The following is a 22,502-nucleotide window of genomic DNA, read 5'->3' on the forward strand; positions in this document are numbered from 1 at the left end:
GAGAACAGAGGGGTAGAGAGGGTGAGAGGGTAAGAGAGTAAGAGGAGAAGAGTGTAAGAGAGGAAGGGTCCCGTTACAATACAGTCAATTTTCTTCTGTGTTAAATATTATATTTCTCACTAACCAATCTAGTACAAGATACAAATCCTATAGCATTTACATACAGCCTGTAAAAATCATTACATCAACATTCTGTGTTACATTTAAAACCCTAAAAACTCCTCTTTGGACTCCCTCTGCCAAGCTGTAGGGTCTGCTGTGACCCTTGGATCTGTCTGCGAGCAGAGAGAATTGTTTCATCAAAAGGGGATTACCTTCAGTTGGGCCACACCATTGCTTTCCAGTTGTTCACTAACTAAGGTACCTCAAAGCTTGCTTTCATTTCAATCTTCCTTATACTTTTTATGTTCACAAAATCTTTTGCCAGACAATCGTATTTATAAGGCTTTTCTGTTTCATCTTCCCCAACACACATTGAGTTTGAAGGTCCCTCTGCCCAAGTCCATCTCTACAAGTCACTGGCCATCTGGGCTCCAGAAAAACCTCCCAAACACCCAGATTCAGCCCTGAAAAAGCCTCCCAGGAGTTCCCCATCCCTGGTCCCTCCCCTCTGGTGTTCGGGGGTTCCCCCCTGTCCCAGCTGCTCGGGGTCACGCTTGGATTGGGGGTCCCCCTTGTGCCCGGTGCCCGCCCTGCCCAGGCTGCTGGCAGTCCCAGCAATGCCAAAAGCTCCCCCTGCTTCACTCTCCCCATTTCGGGATGCCGCGGCTGCTTGGGCTCCTGGGCTCCCTTCCCCCCTCATTCTCTGCTTTGGGCTGTGAATGAGACAAGGGCTGGTTGTCCCAGACCTGCCAAGTGAGTGCTGGAGTCTCCCACGCTGCGTTTCCAACTTTCCTTGAGGGAAGCAGCCAGTAAAGAGACACAGTGAGTGATAAGAGGAGTGAGAGAATCCCCCGGGGTAACTGGGACTGGGTCTCAGAGAGGGGCTGGACCCGTCAGAGGAAGGCAGCAGAGGAGTATCCGAGCCAAATCCAATAGGAAATGGGACAAAAGGGGCTCCTAAAAATACTGTTGGTTTGAGGGATAAGAGAGCCCAAGAGCATCCAGAATGAAAACCTGCTGGGTTGAGGAATTAACATTCCAAGAGCATCCACGGCTGAGCCAAATTCTGCCGGATTGAGGATATGCTCAAGAACATCTGGGATTGGGCAGCACAGCTGGGTTGAGGCATATCCAAGAGCACCAGGACTGGCCAGAAACACCTAAACTTGTAATAGGTGATGTGAAAATGTAGTATATGGTAGAGAAAATTCATGCTATTAATGTATAAAATATTGTAAAATCCACATTATGTCTTTTGACCACCCTGGCAGGGAACAGCATCTTATTCATATACATCTAGTTCCTGGACTTGTTTGAGATAAACATCGGGGTTTTTAATGAAAGAATAGAAGCTTAGAGAGCGATAATCACTGGCTTCCCCGGGTCACAAGGTCCAGCCAAGTGATTATTTCCTCTATCATTACAGCAACCAAGATGATCCACAGCCCCACCCTGATGCATGTGAATGCTGCCTTCCCCAGAGTCTACTGACAACATCAGACACTGGGACTGAGTCTTTGTCCACCTCTGCACAGGTAAAGACACGGTTATGCATGGGAAGAGACACAAAGAACATTCGGTCATCTCTGCCTCGAACAGAATAAACTGTAAAAGAACTCGCTGCATCACACAGCATTTATGAACAGGGGGAGACTCTGACATTCAGAGCTCAGATCCGTGTTCACCCAGCACCAAACCCGGGCTCGACGCTGACCCTTGGCTGTGGTGGTTTTGAAAACCGACCTTCAGTCGCACAGACAAATTAATAAATCTTTGCTAAGTTTTCTTATAAGTTTGGCTCTCGATTTGATCATATATAACAAAAGGTACCTTATTGTTGTCTTGTTGTGCGTGAGAGTGAGTCACACACAAAATCAGCCCTTCCCTGGTGCTGGGAAGGGGGGCTGTGGAAAGAGGAGTGTGTGCCCCACAAATGAGCTATTGTTCTCCTGGGTGTGTGGGGGCTGTGGCATAAGGTACAGGTGACCTGCAAACGGGCCATTGTCCCCAGGGCGTGTGAGGGGGCCCTGGCTAAAGAGTGTCAGTGACACACAAATCAGCCTCACGGGTGAACGGCACTGGAGGCAGCAGAGTCAGGGCCCTCCCAGGAGGCCCGGAGATACTGAGACCCAGAGGCCACCCCAAGGTGAGGGGGGCCACAGGGACCCGCGATTCTCTGTCAACAGGGATCCACTCTGTGTCCTGAGGGTGGGAAAGAATGTGTGGAAGTGAGTGAGAAATAAAAGTGAGTGAATGCAGACAAATGAAAGTATAGGTAATGTAGATTCTGTATTTTAACCTTCACTATATTTCCTTGAAGGGAGGTGTATTATACTGAAAGTAGTGTGAGAAAAAAGTTTTTTATTTTTGTGTGTGTAGTTGAAAGAAAAGTGGTATTTAGGTTGTTAGTGAAAGTGAAAAACAGAGGAAGAAGATGAATAGATAAGATCTTGAAAAATGAGACAGAAAACCAGTAAGTTGGATACAGGAAAAAAAAAAGAAAAAAAATAGTCCTTTGGGAGTTATGTTAGCTAACAGAGATACAACTCCTTGCAAAAGGAGAAAATACAGAGTATGTAGAAGTTGATGGGAAAAAATGCAAACGATGGAAAAAGGGAAATTAACCTTAAACCAGTAAGCTCAAACTTGTGAATTATATACTTTAAAAAGAGCACTAGAATATTTAACACAAAATAAAGGAACTATATATACTGATTCAAGGTATGCCTATAGAGTAGTACATACCTGTAAAAAATTTGGAAAGGAAAAAGATTACTTAATTCAAGAAGAAAAGCATTAGTACATGAGGAACTTATTTTAGAGGTTTTAGAGGCATTACAATTACGTAAAAGAGATAGCTATAGTACATATTAGGGAACTCCAAAAGGGAAAGACCCCAGAAAGAAGAGGAAATAATTTGGCAGATCACAGATCTAAGGATGCAGCAGAAAATGGAGCTGAGTGAGTTATGTTAATATTAACTCCAAATGAGGAAAAACTGGAAATTCCAAAGTTTAGGGAAGTGGAGAAAAAAGAATTAAACAAGACAGGAAGTCAACAAGATAAATCAGGGAAATGGAAACTTCTTGATGGAAGACAATTACTTAATAAAATGTGCTTCTAGGAAAATATTAGAAGACAGGCATCAGAAAACGCACTGGGGCACTCAAGCTTTGTGTAATCATTTTTTATGGAACTATGGGTGCATTGGGATTTTTGGATTTAGGATGTATCCTTAATTTGCCAAAGGATAAATAAAAAGGTGACGAGAAAAAGGACATTAGGAGGTTCTGAGTTAGCTCGTTGGCCATTTCAAAGTATCCAAGCAGAACTCTGGATTTGTTACATTCTGAGTTTATTTGTAAAAAAAAAACCATTTAATCTAGAAGAAAGAGAATACGCCATATGTTAAACAGGAGATTTTAGGAGAATAAAAATCTTTCAAGTATCAGAAAGCCCCGAGGAAAAAAAAAAAAAAACAAGAAAAGAAAAAGGGGAAATGAAAGGGAGAGGAGAAGGAGGAAAAATCAGAAAGAGAGTGGCATCCTCTGCAGGTCTTGCCCCCTCCGTTCGCGGCCCAGGCGCCTGTCCCGGGTCCCGGCTCGCTGCCCGCCTCAGATTCCGCCTGCCCCGGTTTCCATCCCAGGTGCGGCCTCACTGCCCAGGGCAGCTCCACCTGCCCCGGCGCTGTCGCTCAATTTGTGTGCCCTGCTCCCACTGCCTGGCCCGCGGCCGCTCTGCCGGCCATGCTGGGGAAGATGGGGGTTGCTCTGTCCTGCCGCCTGCTCCGAGGTCACCGTGCCCACTGCACCCAGGGGGTGGTCCCAGCCATCCCATCCCCGGCTGCCCTGCCCGTGCCACCTGCGCTGGGCACCGCCGCTGCTGCCAGGCTCTCCCACCTGCCTTTGCTCTGCCGGCAGCTGCTGGATCAGCCGCCATCAGCCATGTGGGGGCTACCCACGCTCCACCTCGGGCTCCACGGGAAGATCCCCCTCTGCCGGTTCCGTCAGCAGACCCTGCCCACACCCGCACCGAGCCTCGGCGGGATATCCTCCCCTGACCCCGTCCTGCTCTGAGTTGCATCCCCTTGGTAACCACAGCTCCAGCTGTTCAGGGAAACTCTCTCTCTCTACAGGAAGCACCTTATTACACACTGGGAGCTCAGTTAAATGGCAGCCCTCTCCAAATTGTTTCTCAAAACACAGGAGAAAGGCTATAGAAGGTAAAAAAGTGAAAGAGTTAGATGAAGGGATTGCTCTATTTCCGTTCAGAGAGGTTCCCATGGGAGGGATGCGCTGCCCCGCCCCGCGGGAGCCACCAGCGCCCCTGCCGGCCGTGCCCGGAACTGCACCCAAGGGCAAAGTGCCGCTGCCCAAAGGCCGGGACTGGGTCCGGGCTCTGTTTGCTGTCAGTGCCGCAGCTGTTGGTGGTTGTTTGCTTTGTTATACACACTAGTAAAGAACTGGTATTCCTACTCCCATATCTTTGCCTTAGAGTCCCTTGATTTCACTAGTTGAAAAATTAAGAGGGAGGGGGTTTGCATTCTCCATTCCAAGAGAGGCTTTTTCTGCCTTCCTGAGCAGACACCTCTCTTGTAAAGCAAGACAAGCACCCACAGGCACTGAGGGGGGCTGCAGGAGGGGCACAAGAAGGCCCTGCAGCACTTGGGCACAAAGGCACAGCAGGTGAGTGCAAGAAGGGAGCAGCAAAAGGCCAAGCTGAAGGCACAGCCCATGGCACAGTTCCTACAGCCCCTAAGGGATCAACCCCAGGGCCCAAGGGGGCCCCAGCACCCAGGGCACAGCTCGGCCACAAGCACCTGGCAGAGGCATTGCCCTCCTCAGCAGGGGAGAGCCCACCCAAACAGCCCCTGGCAAGGAACCAGGGCTCCAGCTGCAGGGCACAAGGACACTGCAAGCACAGACAGCAGCACCCTCAGGACCAGCAAGTCCACCCCTTGATGGACATGGATTGGCAGGGCTGTCACAGCTCCCATCACACCAGGGACCCTCCACACTGCAGCCCTTGAGAACATTCAGGGTGGGTCTGCAATGAGAGGAGGCATTTCCTGATGGACACAGGGGCCTCTCAATCCACTGTGAATCTTAGACCTAAGGGGGAAAATAGTAAAGGAATATTTTAATTGTTAAGGGAATGAGTGGGAAAGATGAGCAGGTATGATTTGTTCAACCACTATTAGAAGATGTGGGGCATAGGTTTGAATAAAATTAATTTCTTTTTCTTCCTCTTGTGATTGTAATTAACTGCGAAGGAATTTGTGAGCTGGATTTTAATACTGTAAAAGGGGAAACAGAGGCCAGTTCTATTCTACCTTTGTGTGAAAAGATTGACAAGGCCCATGCTGAAGTGAACCCAGAATTGTGGGCAGCCCCAGGGAAAGAGGGAAAATTACATGTGGAGCCTCTACAAATTACTTTAAAGCAACCAGGACAAGTGGTTTCTAAAACCAATACCCTGTTCCAAGAGAGGGAAGGAAGGGCTCACAGCCTGGTATTGAGTCCCTGTTAAAGGCAGGGCTTTTGGAGCCAAGGATGTCTCCCTACAACACTCCTATCCAGCCAGTCAACAAACTGGATAGATGGACAGCAGGAGGAAACACAGAATTTTCAAGTGTTAAAATGAAGATTAAATGAGGCAGTTTTCCTGGGCCTTCCAAAAGGGAAAAAGAATTTGAATTATAGGTGGATTTTAAAAAGGGTCTAGTCAAAGGAATTCTTGCGCTAATATGTTTAACCCAGTGGCCAGAGAGTGGCCTCGCCTGAAAAGTGATGACAACAGGAGGATCTCCTATAGTTCAAGTCTGGCATCAAGGTAAAGGTTTGACAACCTAAACAGCCTCTAAACAGATGAGCCGGGCTCGGTTATTACAGTATGAAACTTGTTCAATGGCACAGGAGGATTTAGAACTGAGGACAGGGAAAGGGTTTAACCCAGCCTCCTGTGTGAACAGCCTGGAGAGGGGCTGGCAAGGAACCCACGACTGCACTCAAGGGACAGAGCTCCAGACCCAGGCTGGGAGAGATTGATGATGGGACATTCCCTGGCCTGAGGGAGAAAATGTGTTTGTGGATGGCTCTGCAAGGGCAGCAGAAGGGAAAAGAGCTACAAGACAGGCTGTTATTAAGGAAGGGGGATCAGACACAGCGCAGGTCACCGCCCCATGCTCAGCTCAAACCACACAGCTGTGGGTGTTTGTGAGAGCCTGGCACTGAAATGCCCTGAGCAGGAAGGCTTCAACATCTTCTGCTGACACCATGGCACCTAACAGGGGGGCAAAAGCAATTCTCACTGCTTCAGCAACCACTGGAGCAGATTTCAAGGCACATTCTCCCACAGGAAGCTGGGCTGGCACAGAGCCTGCCCTGGCACTTTGCTGCTGCCAACACCCAGCCAGGACATCGGCTCCTGCCTAAGGAGTGCAAAGCAGCACCACTGGTGGCCAAGGGGCCCATGCCAAGTGTCCCTGAGGCCAGAAACAGCTGCCAGCACAGCTCAACACGGGGGGGACCCCTCAGCCTGGCCTCAAGGGCTCTGAAGCCCCAGAGATTTGCACTTCCCGCCTGCAGCAGGAGGATGGGAGGCCGCCCCTGAGCCTGCCCTGAAGGCAACGCAGCAGCAGCCAGGGCTCCACAGCGGGCCAAGCCCCTGCGCCTGCCCACAGATCCTCGCCTGGAATCCTCTGCAATCCTGGCCACCCTCCTCTGCCATCTCCAGCCACTGGGGCCAAGCCTTGCTGCCACTGCTGCAGCTTCAGCGCTGGCTGGGCCTGCACTGCCACAGCTGCTGGGGAACACCACGGCACAATTCCACTCTGGGGCTCACTGACACCCACACTCTGGGCTGCCTGCCATTGCACTGCTGCAAAATGTACCGATTTCGGTTCTTTCAAATCTTATTTCTCTTCTCAGAAAGGTTTCTCTACTCAAAGGTTTGCCTTTGGGAAAGGAATTTTAAAGGTTTTATTTACTGGATGTTACACCACTCAATGGAGATGAGTTTAACATCTGAACACACTGGGAACAGCCCAAAAGATACCCACAGAGATAACGACCAGCAACAAAACATCAACATTGCCCAGCAGCAAACAGCAACCAACAGCTACCCCAGACACTGCCCCCGGCAGAGCTGGAGACACCTGGGCTGGAAAAGGCTGAGAAGGAAATCCAGGAGTGTGGAGACCGAATTCACATCAGAGGGGAAGAAATCCGGATCCAACAGGAAACCAAATACTAAAAACTTAGGAAACTTGGAAGCAATGAACATGAATGCAGTGGATTTAATTGGTCCAGACTACATAAAGTTTAGGAAAATCTAGTAAAACTCATATGGCATGGAATGATTTTCTCTGCACAGCCGGGCTATTTGTGAAAGAAATTATTTCTGTTGCACATCCTGGCCAGAACCAAGGAATGCCTTGACTCTCTAACACTAAAGAGATTCTTGGAGAGTTTTTGTTTTCCCTGCAGTTTCAGTGATAACATAACAACATGATAATAATTTTTCATAATAATTCCCACTTTATATTGTCAGGTGGGTTTGGGGCAGAAGTGTGAGAATCAATTTTTGGTCTGGGTTTTTCCAAGTTCTCCTTTATAGGGCATTTGTAGAACTGGAGAGCTTTAACCGTAATACTTTGAACTCGTAAATAGTTAATACTTTTTTTTAAAACACAGCAGATTCTTGGTGGGCCACATGTGACTCACCAGATGGCTGCCCTGGAAGAGAAGCTTCATTCCAGGCAGCCTCCAGAGGAGCTTTAGAAATGCGAATGAACACTGCTGGGCAAAGTGTGGACAATGCACCTGGGTCTCTTGCCTGGGGCAGGAATTGGGCTGATTCCCTCTGCCCCTCACCCCAAGCTCTGCCTGCTGGCACTGATGGAATTTGCACAGCTCAAGGCAGAGCCCAGGGGGAGGATATCTGACCCTGAAACACAAACGGGTGAAGCTGCCAAGGGAAATAGCAAATGGAGAACGTTGCGAAAACTTCACTATAAATAAGTGGGGGAATCATCCCTCTGCCCACTCCAACATGTGCTGTCACTGTCTGTGTTATATAGGGTGGATCAGAGCACCGAGAAATTCTTACTGCCACAAGTTCAGGGAAATCAGTTGGGAATCTAGTATTTCATGATTCAATTAGATAAAAGTGGTAAATTGATGAAGTCTTGGCTGAAGAGAGCGACCAAAATGGGGAAAAGATGAACGGCAAGCAGAACAAATCCTACAACACCATGGACCAGCCCTTGGGAACCCGAAGCAATTCATATCAGGAGCCAAAGAACTCATTTCTCATTTCAATGGCATCAGTAGATTACAAGCTGTCCTCGCAATAATAACCAACCAGACAGCTCCAGCTCCTGACCTTCCTGCTGACCAACCCACTGAAATGAGGAACACAACACTTAACCATGGGATGGGATCAGATCATCTGTTAGCAGAAAAAAAGAGGAGTTTGTGGAAAAGTAAACGACTCAAACTGCTGTTGGCAAAGAGACGACAAAGAAAAAGTGGTGAAACAGATAACAAAGGAAGTAAGAAAGCACCTCATGCTCCAGCCCAAACGTGGAAAGGATGGGAATGGGACACGGTTTTGTGGCTCCCTGGCAGACCATGGGTTAAACCAATGCTGTTTCTCCTCTGATGTGCCACAGCAACTCTCATCTTTTTACCATGCTCCACACCTTGAGAGTGCAGCTCATTCACCAGCTGAGGGAGGGGTCAGGGATTTGTAGATCAGGAAGCGATGGGCGAAACCATCAGCTACAATAAACGTTACTAATTAACATGGATTGCTGCTCACACAAAGTCCCGCTAAATTCCTGAACTTCCAGAAGAACAAAGACTTAACAGAGCCGTGAATATCGGCTGTTATACAAAAGTGGGGGTGCACATTAACGAGGACATGCAGTTGGCGGACCGGGACGTCTGAACCTTCCAAGTACCTCAGCCAGTGGGCAAAGGGAGAGGGAGATGAGCCGGGAAAATGAGGATAAAAAGGAGGCTGCGAACTACAACAATGGCAGAGAGCGCACGGCAAATGCCCCACGGCCTCTCCCTCTGCTCAGCAATAAAGTCACTTTTACAGGACGCCTCTGTCTCCTCTGGGCACAGAAACCTCCGGCCACGGCAATTTTCCCGCACAGCCCCGGGCACGGGGCAGCCCCCTCTGTCCCAGCCACAGCAACCGGGCCGAGCCAGCGCTGCTCCGCCAGCGGCTCCTGCCGAGGCAGCGGCCGCAAGGAGACCGCGGGCAGCCGCTCCCGCAGCGCCCTCACGCCAGCGGCAACACGGGCCGGACACGGCACAACGAACCCGCCCGAGCCTCCTGCCGCCCCCGAGGCCCGCAGCCAGCCCCGAGGCCCCGCACAACCCAGCGCGGCTCCCACCTGCGCTGCGGCCGCCTCCGAGCTCCGCCGCCGCCTCACCCCGCTCCGGCCGCTGCCGCCGCTCACGGCACCGCACACGCGCTCCGACAATGGCACCGCTGCCCAGCCACGGCCGCCCTCAGCCCGCCACGGGGGCCCTGCTCCGCCCCGCTCCCACCAATCAGCGCGCCACAACCACGACTGACGGCACCGCCGCCCAATCCCAGCCAGGGGCGGGCTCTGCACGCGGCACAGCCCCGCCCCGCGCTCTCAGGGCCCCCCGGGCTGCGTGAGGGCAGAGCCGGAGCTGAGGAACAGCCCTGGAACGGACCTGGGCCCGAGGGGATTGAGCTGAAAACACAAACAAACTTCTCCGCAGCTCCCGCCACGGCTTTCCCGGCACTGCCGCTCCGGTGGCTCCGGCTCAGCGGGTAGCCCTGGAGCCTCACTTCTCCTACCCCTAATTAGGAGAGCATCAACGCATCGCTTTGATTTCCCTCAAAAAGAGAAAACCGCCCCAAAGCCCTGTGGATGAGTGGGAGAGGGGAAAGCTTTCTGACAGAAAACTCCTAAAACTCAGAGCAGGATAATGGGAAGTAAGTGAAGACCCTTAAATGCAGCTTTCCCCCGCGCCTCCCTCCTTCCAGCTGCACCTCCTACCCCGGCAGTGCCGCAGACAGGGAATGGGGCCGGGCTCAGTTCATGCCCCGGGGCTTCTCCCTCTGCTCAGGGACAGGAGTCGTTCCCCTGCTGCACCCTGGGCTCTCTCCCACCGGAGACTTCTCCAGGAACTTCTCCAAGCTGAGTCCATCCCACGGGGCACAGCCCCCTCCAAGTGCTGCAGCGTGGGTCACTGTGCCCCGGGGTCAGTCCTGCCAGGACAGGCTGCTCCAGCGGGGCCCTCTGGCCGCGGGGTCACAGCCTCCTCTCAGGCATCGCCGTGCTCCAGCGTGGCTGCTCCGGGGGCTGCAGGGGGATCTCTGCATCCCCATGGATCTGCAGGGAGATCTCTGCATCCCCGTGGATCTGATGGGTGATCTCTGTGTCCCCATGGATCTCTGCATCTGGCAGCGCCGTTTCTGGAGGCACCAGGAATAGGCTGAGCTCTGCCTGAAGCTATTCTCACATTCCCCAAACCCTTCCCAGCACAGGGAGGGTTTTGCCTCCTCACAGCTCCCCAGGCTGCGTTTGCAGCCCCTCCTCATGAGGGATCTCTGGGGCTTTTCCTCCCCGTTGGATTCCTGAGCCGTGGAGCCGTTTCAAATGGCCTCTTCCACGAGGTTCTGTGGCAGGGATTTGTTCTGGTCTCTGTCCGCAGCTTAGGACCTGCGGGAGGAAGGACAAGGAGAGGAAGAGACAAGGAGAAAGGAAAAGGAAAAGGCAGGAGGAGAGGAACAAGAAGGAACAAGGGAGGAAGGAGATGGGAAAGGAACATGGATGGATGTAGGACAGAATGAGGAGAAGAAGGAGGGTGGACAAGGAGAAGATGGGATTTGCCTCCATGCCAGAGGGAAGGGGAAGGAGATCCCCCCAGTCCATCCCTGGCAGGATGGCGTTGGCAGTGAGGCTGTCCTGCAGCGATGCTGGGCTGGGAGATGGAGCAGCAGAGAGGGGAAAGGGGCAGTGATTCCTCCTGCCCTGCCTGGCTGTCCCAGCCTGGAGTGTCCTGGCGCTGCCGAGGCCCTTGGAGCGTCCGGCACTCCGGAGTCCGAAGCTCACGGCTGCTTTATAAAGCTGACAAAGTCGGCAGGATGGGTCTGGGTATGATCTCAGCAAACTGGGTTTATTCGTACTGGAGCAGGGCACAGAGCTGAACAGGGCCCAGGGATAAAGACAGGGTGCAAGCTGAGGGCACAGGGGGTTTTTATATGGGGTAGTGAGGGTGGAGCTGAGGGTCAGGGTCCAATGGATATGGGGGAAAATGGTGCCAAAGAGGGGTTAAGGGTCGGGTCAGCTAATAGGGAAACAGGGGCAGAGGAATGCAGTAAATTAGGGCCAATGGAGGGACAGAGAGGGAAAACATTCTAGGGACTAACCAGGGATGGGTAATAGGGGGTGAACTGGGGTATTTAGGCAAACAGGTCAATGGAGTAACATAACTTTCCATAAATCAGCATGTGCCTGCAGAGGTCTATGGGAGAAGCAAGTTTCTTGCCATAACCTTGAAATCTATTCTTCTTATTGGGGACCAGTCCCCCACGGCTGGGAGATTGAGACTCCCATGTGCCTCCACACCAGTGCATCTTCCTTTTCCTCGCAGCCTCCTTCTCCTCCGTCCAGACAAAGGTTAGGATTGACAAATCCTGGCTTTGGGGGAAGAACAAGGGGTGAGCACCTTGGGTTTTGTGAGAAATGAGCCTCACTCTTTAGAATTTTTGAAAGTTTAATAAGGAATAATAAGGGGCAAATCAGTAACAGCACTGGGTGCTCGGCAATGGCCAGAGGCACACTGGTTAACCACAGCAACTCTTCTTGTGTCGTTTTCCCATTGTATTGTTCAAATTCATATTCATAATGATTATACATATTCAAACATTTCTTTGAAGTCGTTTATATGTTCCAGGAATTCTTTAGGTTGGTTTGACCCCCAACCTGTCTTTTTAGAGCACGTGCAGGAATCGTGGATTGCTGTTTTGAGGGTTGTGTGTCACTCCCTCATAAGGGCCCCGGTTCTGTGGTTTCAGCAGGTGACAGTTATTGACAGTGGAAGGGTCAGTGGCAGGGCTCCTCATCACATCCCTTCCTTAAATGTTATCTGACCATGCAGATGGTTTTAGCTATTTCCACAAGTACTTGAAATGAACATTAGCTATTTCACAAATATTTCTGAAGTGTTATTGTCAGTTATTTACAAAAATAAAAGCATTAATTATTATTTCACAACTACAGCTACTTCTGCAAAAGTTAACATTCTAATGTACAACACATGGCATCCACTGTAATATTTTTCAAAAGCCAAAACTATAATGTATGTTTTTCACGCTCTCCACAAACTAAAATATCATCCATAAATGATGTTCTGAGGATATGAGCTGCACAGGGGCCAGGGCATTGGCCACAAAAAGCTGGCAAATTATACTATAGCAAAAGCAGTTAAAAGTGATTACAAACTGCACTCTATCAAAATCAGTGTGATTAAGAATAGATTGCAGAAGTCAATACATAATAGCAAAAGCCAACACTACCCAGTTATTTATAACAAACCCAGGGGAGGTTTTTCGCTTGCATGGAGCACTTGGGCCTTCCCTGGGCCCCTTCCGCCCTCGTGCAGAGCCGGTGGCATTTTCCAGCACACCCAGTTTGTAACCAAGAGCCGGGTGCAGCCGAGAAGGCTCCAAGCGCCTCCTTCCAGGCTGACTCTGCAGGGGCCGAGGCTGCTCTGGGCTCTGCCAGGGCTCTGCTGGGGCTCAGCTCTGGGCCAGGCTGGGCCCGCTCTCCCCTCACATTGCTCCGGGCAGCTGAGGCACAGCGGGAGAAGGAAGGGACACGGCAAGGCAGTTGAGGGTTAAGAGAGTTTTTATTCAAATAACTGCCATAACAAACATGCTGTCCTAACTACCATAACTAACTACTAGTGCTAACAACGATTACTAACTACCAGTGCTAACTACCATAACTAACTAGTTGTCCTGACTACTATAACTGAAAGCTGTCCTCAAGGGCTTCATCTCCTCCGCTGCTCCCTCAGTTGCTTTGCTGCAGTGATCAGAGGGGTCAGGCTGGAGAGAGGCTTGGCTGATGATAAAAATGGGTGCTGCCCAAAGGATAGAAAGGAAAGAAATGAACTGTTACTTTCCAAAGTCAAGTTCCTCACAGGCTCTGTTGCAACAGGACAAAGGGAAATGCTTTGAAACTCAGGAGAGGGAAGAAGGCTCAGATTAGATCCAAGGAAGAATTTTTTAACCAGCATAATGGGGAAACACTGACAGAAGGTGCCCAGAGATGTGGGAGGTGTCTCCTCCCTGGAAACATCCAAGCTCAGGTCAGGCAGGGCTCTGGGCCCCCTGAGCTGCTTGAAGATGTCCCTGCTCGCTGTGGGGCACCAGGCCCAGATGAGCTCCAAAGGCGCCTGCCAAGCCACAGCAGGCGAGGATTCTGCTTGCTCTGCGTGTGGAACGCAGCCAGACTGGAGACTGTCGGAGGGGGCCCCACAAGAAAACCCCTCCCTGGCGCTGCTGCTTCCCCTGCAGCCCCTGGCCCTCAGCTGCAGCAGCTCCTGGGCAGCCCAGCCCCGCTCCTCGTCCGGCTCCAGGCTGCACTTGAGGCAGTCCCGCAGCAGAGCCGACAGGCGCCGGGGCTCCTGCAGCTGCGGGGTCCCGTTCTGCCGGATCAGAGCGCGAGCCTGCAGGGAAAGCAAACTCAGCGCTCTGCCAGCTCCCTTCCCACCCACACGGGCTCACATCCACCCCGGGGCCTCAGCCCCAGCTCCAGGGGCACTTTCCTCCCTGCCACAGATGCTGCTCAGAGCTCATTTTGCTATGCCAGCCAAAAAACCCAAACCCTGGGGCTGCCACAGCCACCGCAACATCCAAATGATCTCGCCTTGAGAGCCAGTTTCATTGGCTGACTCTGTCAGTAGGAACCTCCATCAGAAATAGCAGATTTTGCTTCTCCAAATGGGGACACCAGCTTTAAAGGCCATTTTCCAGAGTCAGTGTGGTCCACCTGTGTTATTTCAGAGGATTCTTACATCAGGTGCATCTCTGCAGTGCCACTGACACTCAAGTAAATGCATTCCTGATGCCCCATCCCAGAAACGGCCAGGCACGAAACAGGAGGTTTGTGATGCTGAAAGCTCAGGCTTGGTGACACAGAGAAAGTAGCTTGGACTAGGAAAGAAATACGTTAGACTATGAGGATGTTAAACAATCATCTTCAGATTTTAGACAAGTTTCCCAGTGAGAAGAATCAGTGGGGAGATCATCTTGCAAAATGTCTTTTAGTAGCTCCTGCAGAAACCTTGTTTTGTTTGGGCCCGGGATGTGGGGTTGGTTTGGGTTTTTCTTGCAAGGTAACATTAGACCTGATGCACTTGCTTTATATTTCCAGCTCATCCTCACAGCCAGATGAGCTGCAACAACATAAATCCCAAAGCAAATTGTTGCTGGAGATTGCAGAATTTTCATCTGTGGTGAGGCTGGAGTCCTCTGGGAATTCCCTTCCCATGTGCAGAAACCTCCAGCTGCTGCTCCCAGTGCAGGGTCCCCCTGTGCTCACAGGCTTCTGCAGCCACTGCAGAATTTGCCTCTTACCATGGCCGCCGTTTCCCTGAAGTAAGGAGGTTCTCCTTCCACCATCCCGATGGTCACAGTGCCAAAGGCCCAGATGTCCACCTTGGGGCCATAAGGAGATCTGGTCACAACTTCTGGGGCCATCCAGTGAGCAGTGCCCACCATGGAGCTGCGCTGGTCCTGCTCAGGGCTGAGCTGAGCGCAGAGGCCAAAATCAGCTGAGGACAGAAACAAACCCTGTCAAAGGCAGCTGGAATGAGGAAACCAAGCACCAAGATTCCCCACTCTTACTCTGAGAGTGCAGTCGTGAAGTCAGCTGGAAAAGCCCTCAGGGCTGTAGCCAAGCAAAGATGGAACCGGACCCTTCAAGAAACCATTGAGGAAGGTGTGGGGTATGTGAGAGAGAAGAGGGGAAGGAGGCGGGAGGAGCGGGGAGGGGGGGTGGAGAGGAGGAGCGGGGGCGGGGAGTGATTGACCCGGGGGAAGAGAAGGGGGAGATGAGGAGAGGAGCAGAAAAAAGAAAAGTAGCGGGGACCCCCCGGCCTTCATCGAGGTGTCCAGGGGGAGCCAGGAAGATGTGGAACACGCAGCCAGGTGTGTTCCCAACACGGAGGTGTTTGACTATGGGGGTCACCCGGGATTATCCAGCGTGGATCCTCCCACGGGGGATGGAGATGGAGCGGCGCACGGAGCTCGTCCCGCACCGGGCACTGCGGGATCCGCGGGCAGCGACCCCTCCCCCCGGGCCCAGCCCCCACCCTTTGTCCCCCTCCCTTTGCCCAAATCCGTCCCATCGCCCCCCCCCCCCAAACCCCTCCCCATCACCCCCAATAAACGGCCCCGGGCCCAACTGGGAAGCTTTATTGGGAGCACTGGGAGCAGGCACTGGGCGGGGGCAGAGCGCCAGCGGGGCTGGGGGGGACACGGGACCCCCCAAAATCAGCGGAGCGGGGACGGAGCGGGGGGTCCCGGCCGGGCCCGAGCCCAGGGGGAGGGGCTGCGGCCGCCGCCGGCTCAGGAGCTCCTTTGGCAGAGAAAAGGGGGTGACACCGGGCTGGGGGCCCCGACGGGAGCGCACACGCTCCGCCACGGCGGGGACGCCACCCCCGGCACCCGCCCTCACCTTCTTGCGCAGGGAGAAGCCGAGCCCCAGCGCCAGGAAGACGAAGCCCAAGACGAAGCCCCCGATTCCCGTCAGCATCTTGCTGCGGGAGGCGTCCGGCGGCATCTCTGGGGGGTCCGCAGGGCTCAGCACCCCCAAAACCTCTCACCGACACCCCGAGCCCCTCCCAGCCCTCCCTGTGGCCCCCGGCCCAGCCAGGGCCCCCTGAAACCTCCCCCCGATCCCTTTTTGTCCTGGCCAGGAGCCACCAAAGCCCCTCCCGTCCCTCTCAGCATCCCACAGCCCCCTCCCAGGTGCCCCCAGCGCCCCAGGACCCCCAAAGCCTCTCGCAGTCCCTTGGCAGCCCCAGCAGGACTCAGCCAGAGCCCTCCCAGGCTGTGCCCAGCACAACCGAGCTCATGGCGAGCCCCGCTTTGCCATCGCCGATCTCCTTCCAGCCCCTCGGGGCTCACTGCGATCCCTCCCAGTCACACCCAGCGCCCCCAAACTCCCTCCCAGTCACACCCAGCATCCCCAAACTCCCTCCCAGTGCCCACCAGGACCCCGCCAAGCCCATCCCACCCTCCCCAGCATCCCCCAAATCCCTTCCCAGCCCTCTCCAAGCCCCCAGCCCCTCTCCCAGTCCCAGCCCGGCTCTCTCCAGCTCCCTCCCAGTGGCTCCCAGCACAGCCCAGCGGCTCTGCCAGCGCCCCCAGGGGCTCCCCCGTACCCCAGTGCCGCCTCAGGGGCTGCTCCAGGCTGACGTGCTCCACCTGGCAGCTGTAGCTGAGCCCGCGCCGGGGCGGCGTTTCCAGCAGCACCAGCAGCTGGTAGGTCCAGTTCCCGTTGGGGACCACGTCGGTGGCCACCACATGCTCTGAAAGCTCCTGCTGGCCCTGGAACCACCTCACCTGGATGGCAGCAGGGTAGAAATCCATCACGGAGCAGAGCAGGCGGCCGGGATCGGGCTGTGAGCTCGAGGGGGGCACCAGCGAGATGGACCAGCTGGGGGGCACTGGGAGAGAGAGGGGAGGGCTGGGATGGGCTGGAGAGGGAGTGGGAGTGGACTGGGAGGGACTGGGGATGGACTGGGGATGGAGTGGGAGAGACTGGGGATAGACTGGGGATGGAGTGGGAGAGACTGGGGATGGACTGGGATGGAGTGGGAGAGACTGGGGATGGACTGGAAGGGACTGGAATGGACTGGGAATATACTCGGAGGCACTAGAAATAGACTGGGAGGGAGATTAGTGGCACTGAGAGAGGTGGGAGGGGATGGGGGGTAGTTGGAGAGAGGGTGGAGGTCTGGGAATTAACTGGGAATTAACTGGGATTGACTGGATATTGACTTGGAGGGGCTGGGTGGAACTCGGAAGGACTGGGAGGGACTGGGGCAGCATTGAGAGAAATAGGAAGGGGTGAGGGGCCAAGGGATTGAGGATTGTGATCCGGGAATGAACTGGGAATGGACAAGGAATGACCTGAGTAGAAGTGGGAGGGACTGAGAAGGCACTGGGAGGGATCTGGGAATGGACTGGGAGGGACTGGGACGGCCTTGGAGGAACTTTCATAGAACTGGGATGAAGTGCGCGGCACTGGGAGGCCGAGTCCAGCGCGGGGCACTCGGCGCTGCGGATCTGCCCGGCAACAGATGAGTTATCATAGAGACGCGACCTGATTGGCTGAAAAGCGTCAGCTTTACGCGTCTCTTAAATGGACGCGCGAGGGGGACACTGGGAGGGATAAGGGGGTCACTGAGGGCGACAAGGGGCCCCGGGGATGGGCACAAGGAGGGCTGAGGGCTCTGGGGCGATTCCCAGGGAGATTCTGAGGGGCTTCAGGGTCATTGGCAGGGCAGGGCCCGAGGGGACACGCTCGGCCCCGTGCTCACCTCGGCGCTCCGTGATGAATGGGGTAGACCCCTCGTACCAGACTCTGCAGAACCACTCCCCCGAAGTCCTTTGGTACTCCTGCCACATCGGGTCGTTGTTTAAACGCCTGGCATTCATGGCCCCGTACGGGTTGAACCCCACGTACAGCCCCACGTCGCTGTCGTACACCAGATACTGCTCCCGATTGTAGACGAGCGTCTCCACGGACCTTATCTTCTGCGTGCCGTTAATGAAGTAACATTCCTGCTTTCCCATGTGCAGGAACACCGCTGTAAGTGCAGGACACAGCTCAGGGGGTGCCCCAGCACCCCTAGCACCCGCAGAGCTCCGGGGGTCACCCTGGATTCCCCGCTCCACACCCGCTGTGCCCCACGGCCGCCATGGGACTCTCCTGCCCGCGCTGCCGCTTCCTCTTTGCCACCCTTCCCCCATTTCCCCTTCCACATCCTCTCCCCTCCCACTCCGGCCGCACCAAAATCAATTTTAGGTCCCTATTCCCCATTTTCCCAAAAATTCCCCAAACCCCAGACCCCTCATGCTCAGATATGGTGTCCCACCTCCCATTTTCCCCCATTGCCCACCCTCTCCCACCCCTCCCTCACCTCCCCTCACCCCTCAGCCTCTCCCGCTCTCCCTTTGGGGAGTCCCCTCCTCCTCCCCCTCCATTCCGGGCTCCCCCCTTCGCCCCCTTTTACCCATTTTCCCCCGTGTCCCAACGCCTCCCGCCCCCCGCTCACCCGAGAGCTCCGCGCCCGCAGCCGGGGGGGCTCCCAGCACCACCAGTGCCACCAGCAGGGCCCCGGCTGCCGCCCCTCGCCCCATGGCCGGGGCCGGGCAGGGAGCAGCAGCCCCAAAGCAGCCGCGCTGCGCTGGGAGCGCCAGTCCGGAGCAGGGCGGGCTCGGCAGCGCCGCGCGCTCTCATTGGCTGCCGCCGCTTCTGGGCAGCGATCGGCCACGGGCTCTGCCCGGCAACCGATGAGGCAATACAACGCTCCGAGCTCTCATTGGCTAAGACGCCTCCTGCCTGCGCTCCCATTGGCTGAGGCCTTTCCGGGACGCTGCAGCCCCGGGCTGGGGGTTTTTTGGGAAGGGGGAACCTTGAGGCGCTGGGCAGGTGGGGCGGGGATGGAGAGACGCGGGCTGTGGTGGACCAGCCAATCAGAGCCGTTCTTTTCATATTTAACCCCAATTTTTTGGTTACTGAGCTCGTTCAGGATTTTCTGTTCGGATCCCTTTGTCCCGCTGTCCTGGTTTGAAAAGGAAGTGAGTTTTTTGGGATCAAACCAATGTGTGGTTTTATCAAACTAATAGGTCAAACCAATAGGTCCTCAGATTTGAATTTTGGCACCTGGTGTGGCCACTGCGGACATGGATATGCCTCTGAGCACACAGGGGGTTAAAAGCAGAGAACTCCCAGGGAAAGCTCTCTTGGTTCAGGTGGGTGAAAGGTTCAGAGCTGCCCTGCCCGGCTGCGGGCTGGGTGCGGGAGGGGAAGCCATGAGGCCGGGTGAGGGGAGCCGGGCCTTGGACAGAGAAGGGAGGTGAAGGCCCCTGCAGGATGGAAGGGTGGTTTAGCAGTGTCAATTGTCTCCTGCAATCTGCCATCAGGGACCTGGCCAGGTGAGTTTTGTTTCCAGGGAAAATGGCTGGCATTGCTGTTCAGGGGCCTGTGTCCCGGAGTGGCCAGCTGGCTGCTGAAATTCCACATTGCACAGGATGCCTCCCAGACTCAAGCTGGCACCAGTGTCCACTTGGGTTGGTTTGACAGTGCCAAGTGGCTCCTGCAATCTGCCATCAGCAACCTGGCCTGATGAGTTTCGTGGGCAAGGAACAATGGTGGCATTGGTGTTCGGGTGCCTGTGGTGCTGAGTGCCCGGCCATCTGCTGGGGTTCTGAAATCCAGGTCGCCCCTGCCCCATCCCTCACTTCCCCCACTGCCCACCGGTGACTCCCTGCAGCAGCACGTGGGATCCTGAACGCGGCTCTGGGAGACACACAGACATTGCTGAGGAGCAAAGATGGGGCGGCTTGACAGCTGGAGAGCTGACCCTGAGGGTTGGGGTGCACAGGACACGGGGTACCACACAGGGTTAGGGTACACATGCCACCCTCATAGTGGGACAGCCCCAGAGCCCTCCCAGCAGCTGCAGGCAGTTACCCCAATTGGAAGGCAGAGATGAGGTTGGAGGCCACAGAGTTACAGGTAGGAGTTGAACAGCCTTTTAGAGGTTTTATTAGGTTTTTTTTTCAGGATTTTTAAAGGATATTTTAGAGGGCTTTTTGCAGGAATTTTTTAGCAATTCTCTGGCAATGTTTAGGAACATTTAGGGCTTTTTCAGGACTTTTAAAAGAACTTTTTAGGGCGTTTTAAGGGCTGTCTTACTACTAATTGGAATTGTTAGGGGTGTTTTGGGATATTTTGGGGGTTTTTTTTAGGACTACTTAAAAGGTTTTAGGGCTTTTTGAGGAGTATTGAGGGTATATGGAGAACTTTTTTAGGACTAGGGGATTTCTAGGGTTTTTGGGGGAATTTTTTCAGGCTTTTTTAGGGTCTTATCAGGGCATTTTCAAGATTTTAGGGGTATTCTCAGAGCTCTTTAAAAAATCTCTAAGTAGTCCCAAAAGGTTCTTTGGGGATTTTTAGGGATGTTTTCAGGGCTTTTTAAAAGTAAGGTATTTTTAGTGTATTCTGAGGTTATTTCGATGTTTTTGAGGGGTGTTTAGGACACTTTGAAAACTGCCTTTTTTAGGGAATTTAGAGGGTTTTTTAGGGTCCTTTCAGGGCATGACAGAGGCTGAGGGGCAGCTTGAGGGGTACTGTGGGGGCTGGAGGGTGGCAGAGGCTGGGAGCTGAGGGAGGAGCAGGGAGAGGGCACAGTGGGTGACACACAGAGATGCTGAGGGTGGCAGAGGCAGCTGGAGGGTGACACTGAGAAGCTGGGGGCTGAGAGGCAAAGGAGAGGGATTAAGGGTGACACACAGGATGAGGGGCAGCTGAGAGGGACCTTGAGGGGCAGAGGGGGGGTTTGAGGGTGACAGACAGAGCCTGAGGGGTTGAGGGAGGGCTTGAGGGGTCAAGGGAGAAGGCTTGAGGGCTGCACAGTGCACTGGAGATCAGGGCTACAGGGAACAGTTTAGGAGGCAAGTTAGGGTACAGGTGCACCAGCCCTCAGCCCAGCCCTAAGCTCAGCCTAAGCAGCCCCCCTAACAACAGCACAGCCTTTTCCTCAACAGCAGCACAACACAGCAACCCTGACAGCGAGACCAGAGCGGAACCCTCCTGGTGGGACCGGACAGCAACCCTCACACGAGGACAATGACAGAACTCTCAGAGGACAAGATCCATGGCTAAAAGGCAGGCAAGGCATCTGAGGGTTAGAGAGATAGGTGGGGTGTCACAGACATCTTTTCATAAAAATCCTTTCTTTAGGATTTTTCTCCCTTCTGAGAAGCTGTGGCCTCAGCAACAAAGTGTAAACAATGGTTATCTGCCGCTGTGGAATGCAACAGGTGCATCCGTGATTGGTCTCCTGTGGATGTTTGGATTTACTGACCATTCCTGGCAGAGCTGCTCTCACTTTCTGCCGGGGCACAGACCTTTGTTATTCATTCTTTTCTATTCTTAGCTTAGCTAGCCTTCTGAGAACTTTTCCTTCTATTCTTTGTAGTAGAGTAATAACGTAATAGCTATCATAAAATAATAAATCAAGCCTTCTGAACATGAGGTCAACATTCTTGTCTCTCTTTATACCCTGAAGACCCTTGTGACCACTGTGACAATTGGTGAACCCTGAGTGAGTGAGGAGGACAAAACCATCAATTGGTGACCCCTCGTCTGAAGAGCAAATTACTTGGAGAGACCCCCAGAGGAACAATTGCTGCACTGGGTAAACCCCAAATGTGTGGCATTGATGGTTGCTTCACAAGTGACCACAGAAGTGGATTCTAGCCAGGAGCTGAAGAACTGAAGATCCTGATTTGGAGTTCACAGCAAGGCTGACCACAAAGAGAACCTTCTGAAAAGCCTCCAGGAAGATGTTTGGAAAGTGCAGCAGCACTGTGGGGCTGGCCAGAGCATGCTGGACTCTTTCAAAAGGTACTGTTGGCTTTTCCCTTCCTGAAAATGTGGCCCTTTGTAGTTTGTGGCTACTTATGTGGTGTGCTTCCCCCATAGAGGAGGAGGTTCGGTTCTCCCCTTCAGAGGAGAAGCTTATTGCCCTCTGTCAAAAATGGAGTGAAGAGGATGGACTTTGCCTATTGGAGACAGATTTCTATGAGTTTTTTTGATGGGCAAAGATTTTTGGGTTCTTTACGGATGTGCTCTGTGCCCTTGATGCTTTCGTATGGGAGTGCATGGACTGCATTTTCCAATTTGTTTTGGACCGTGGGTTTGGATACCCCCAGATTTATCCAGCATTTAGGATGTACTTTCCAGTTTTGAACCAGAGAGCAGCTGTTTTTCCCTGGATTGCCAACTGCAATGGGCTCGTCCCATTTCCTCTGATTCCAGTGGGAGAAGATCCTTTGGAGGGGGATGATTTGTTGCTTCCCAGCCCCCCTGCATCCCGGCAGTGGGGGAGAAAGTTTCGCCAGGAGCCGAAGATTATTTTACTGCGTCTTTGGAGCATGGTCAGATGCAGCCATCCCTTCCTCCTCCTTCTCTCTCTCCGGGGGGATGGGAGTGGGCTGCACTGGTCCTTACAGCCCTGCAGGCCCCGCCCTGGCCGACCTCCTGGGCCCTGCCCCGCTCAGAGATGGGGGCAGCACTGGTCTCCGAGGTCCCGCCT

At 53.6% G+C, this 22,502-nt stretch overlaps 1 protein-coding gene and 1 pseudogene across 1 annotated transcript; both read right to left on the reverse strand.

The window, feature by feature from the left end:
• LOC134432720 (zinc finger protein 850-like) overlaps positions 1-753 on the reverse strand; it is a 359,084-nt pseudogene extending 358,331 nt beyond the window's left edge.
• Positions 754-10,405: 9,652 nt separating this feature from the next.
• On the reverse strand, positions 10,406-18,516 carry LOC134432693 (class II histocompatibility antigen, B-L beta chain-like; the record flags this gene model as incomplete). Its single annotated transcript, XM_063181584.1, has 5 exons — positions 10,406-10,569; positions 15,790-15,951; positions 16,554-16,838; positions 17,715-17,984; positions 18,453-18,516. Coding segments are annotated over 5 exons (945 nt in total), but the record flags the coding sequence as incomplete, so codon positions are not given.
• Positions 18,517-22,502: the final 3,986 nt, after the last annotated feature.

The sequence above is a fragment of the Melospiza melodia genome, assembly GCF_035770615.1.
Source record: "Melospiza melodia melodia isolate bMelMel2 chromosome 7 unlocalized genomic scaffold, bMelMel2.pri SUPER_7_unloc_1, whole genome shotgun sequence".
Taxonomy (NCBI): Eukaryota; Metazoa; Chordata; class Aves; order Passeriformes; family Passerellidae; genus Melospiza; species Melospiza melodia.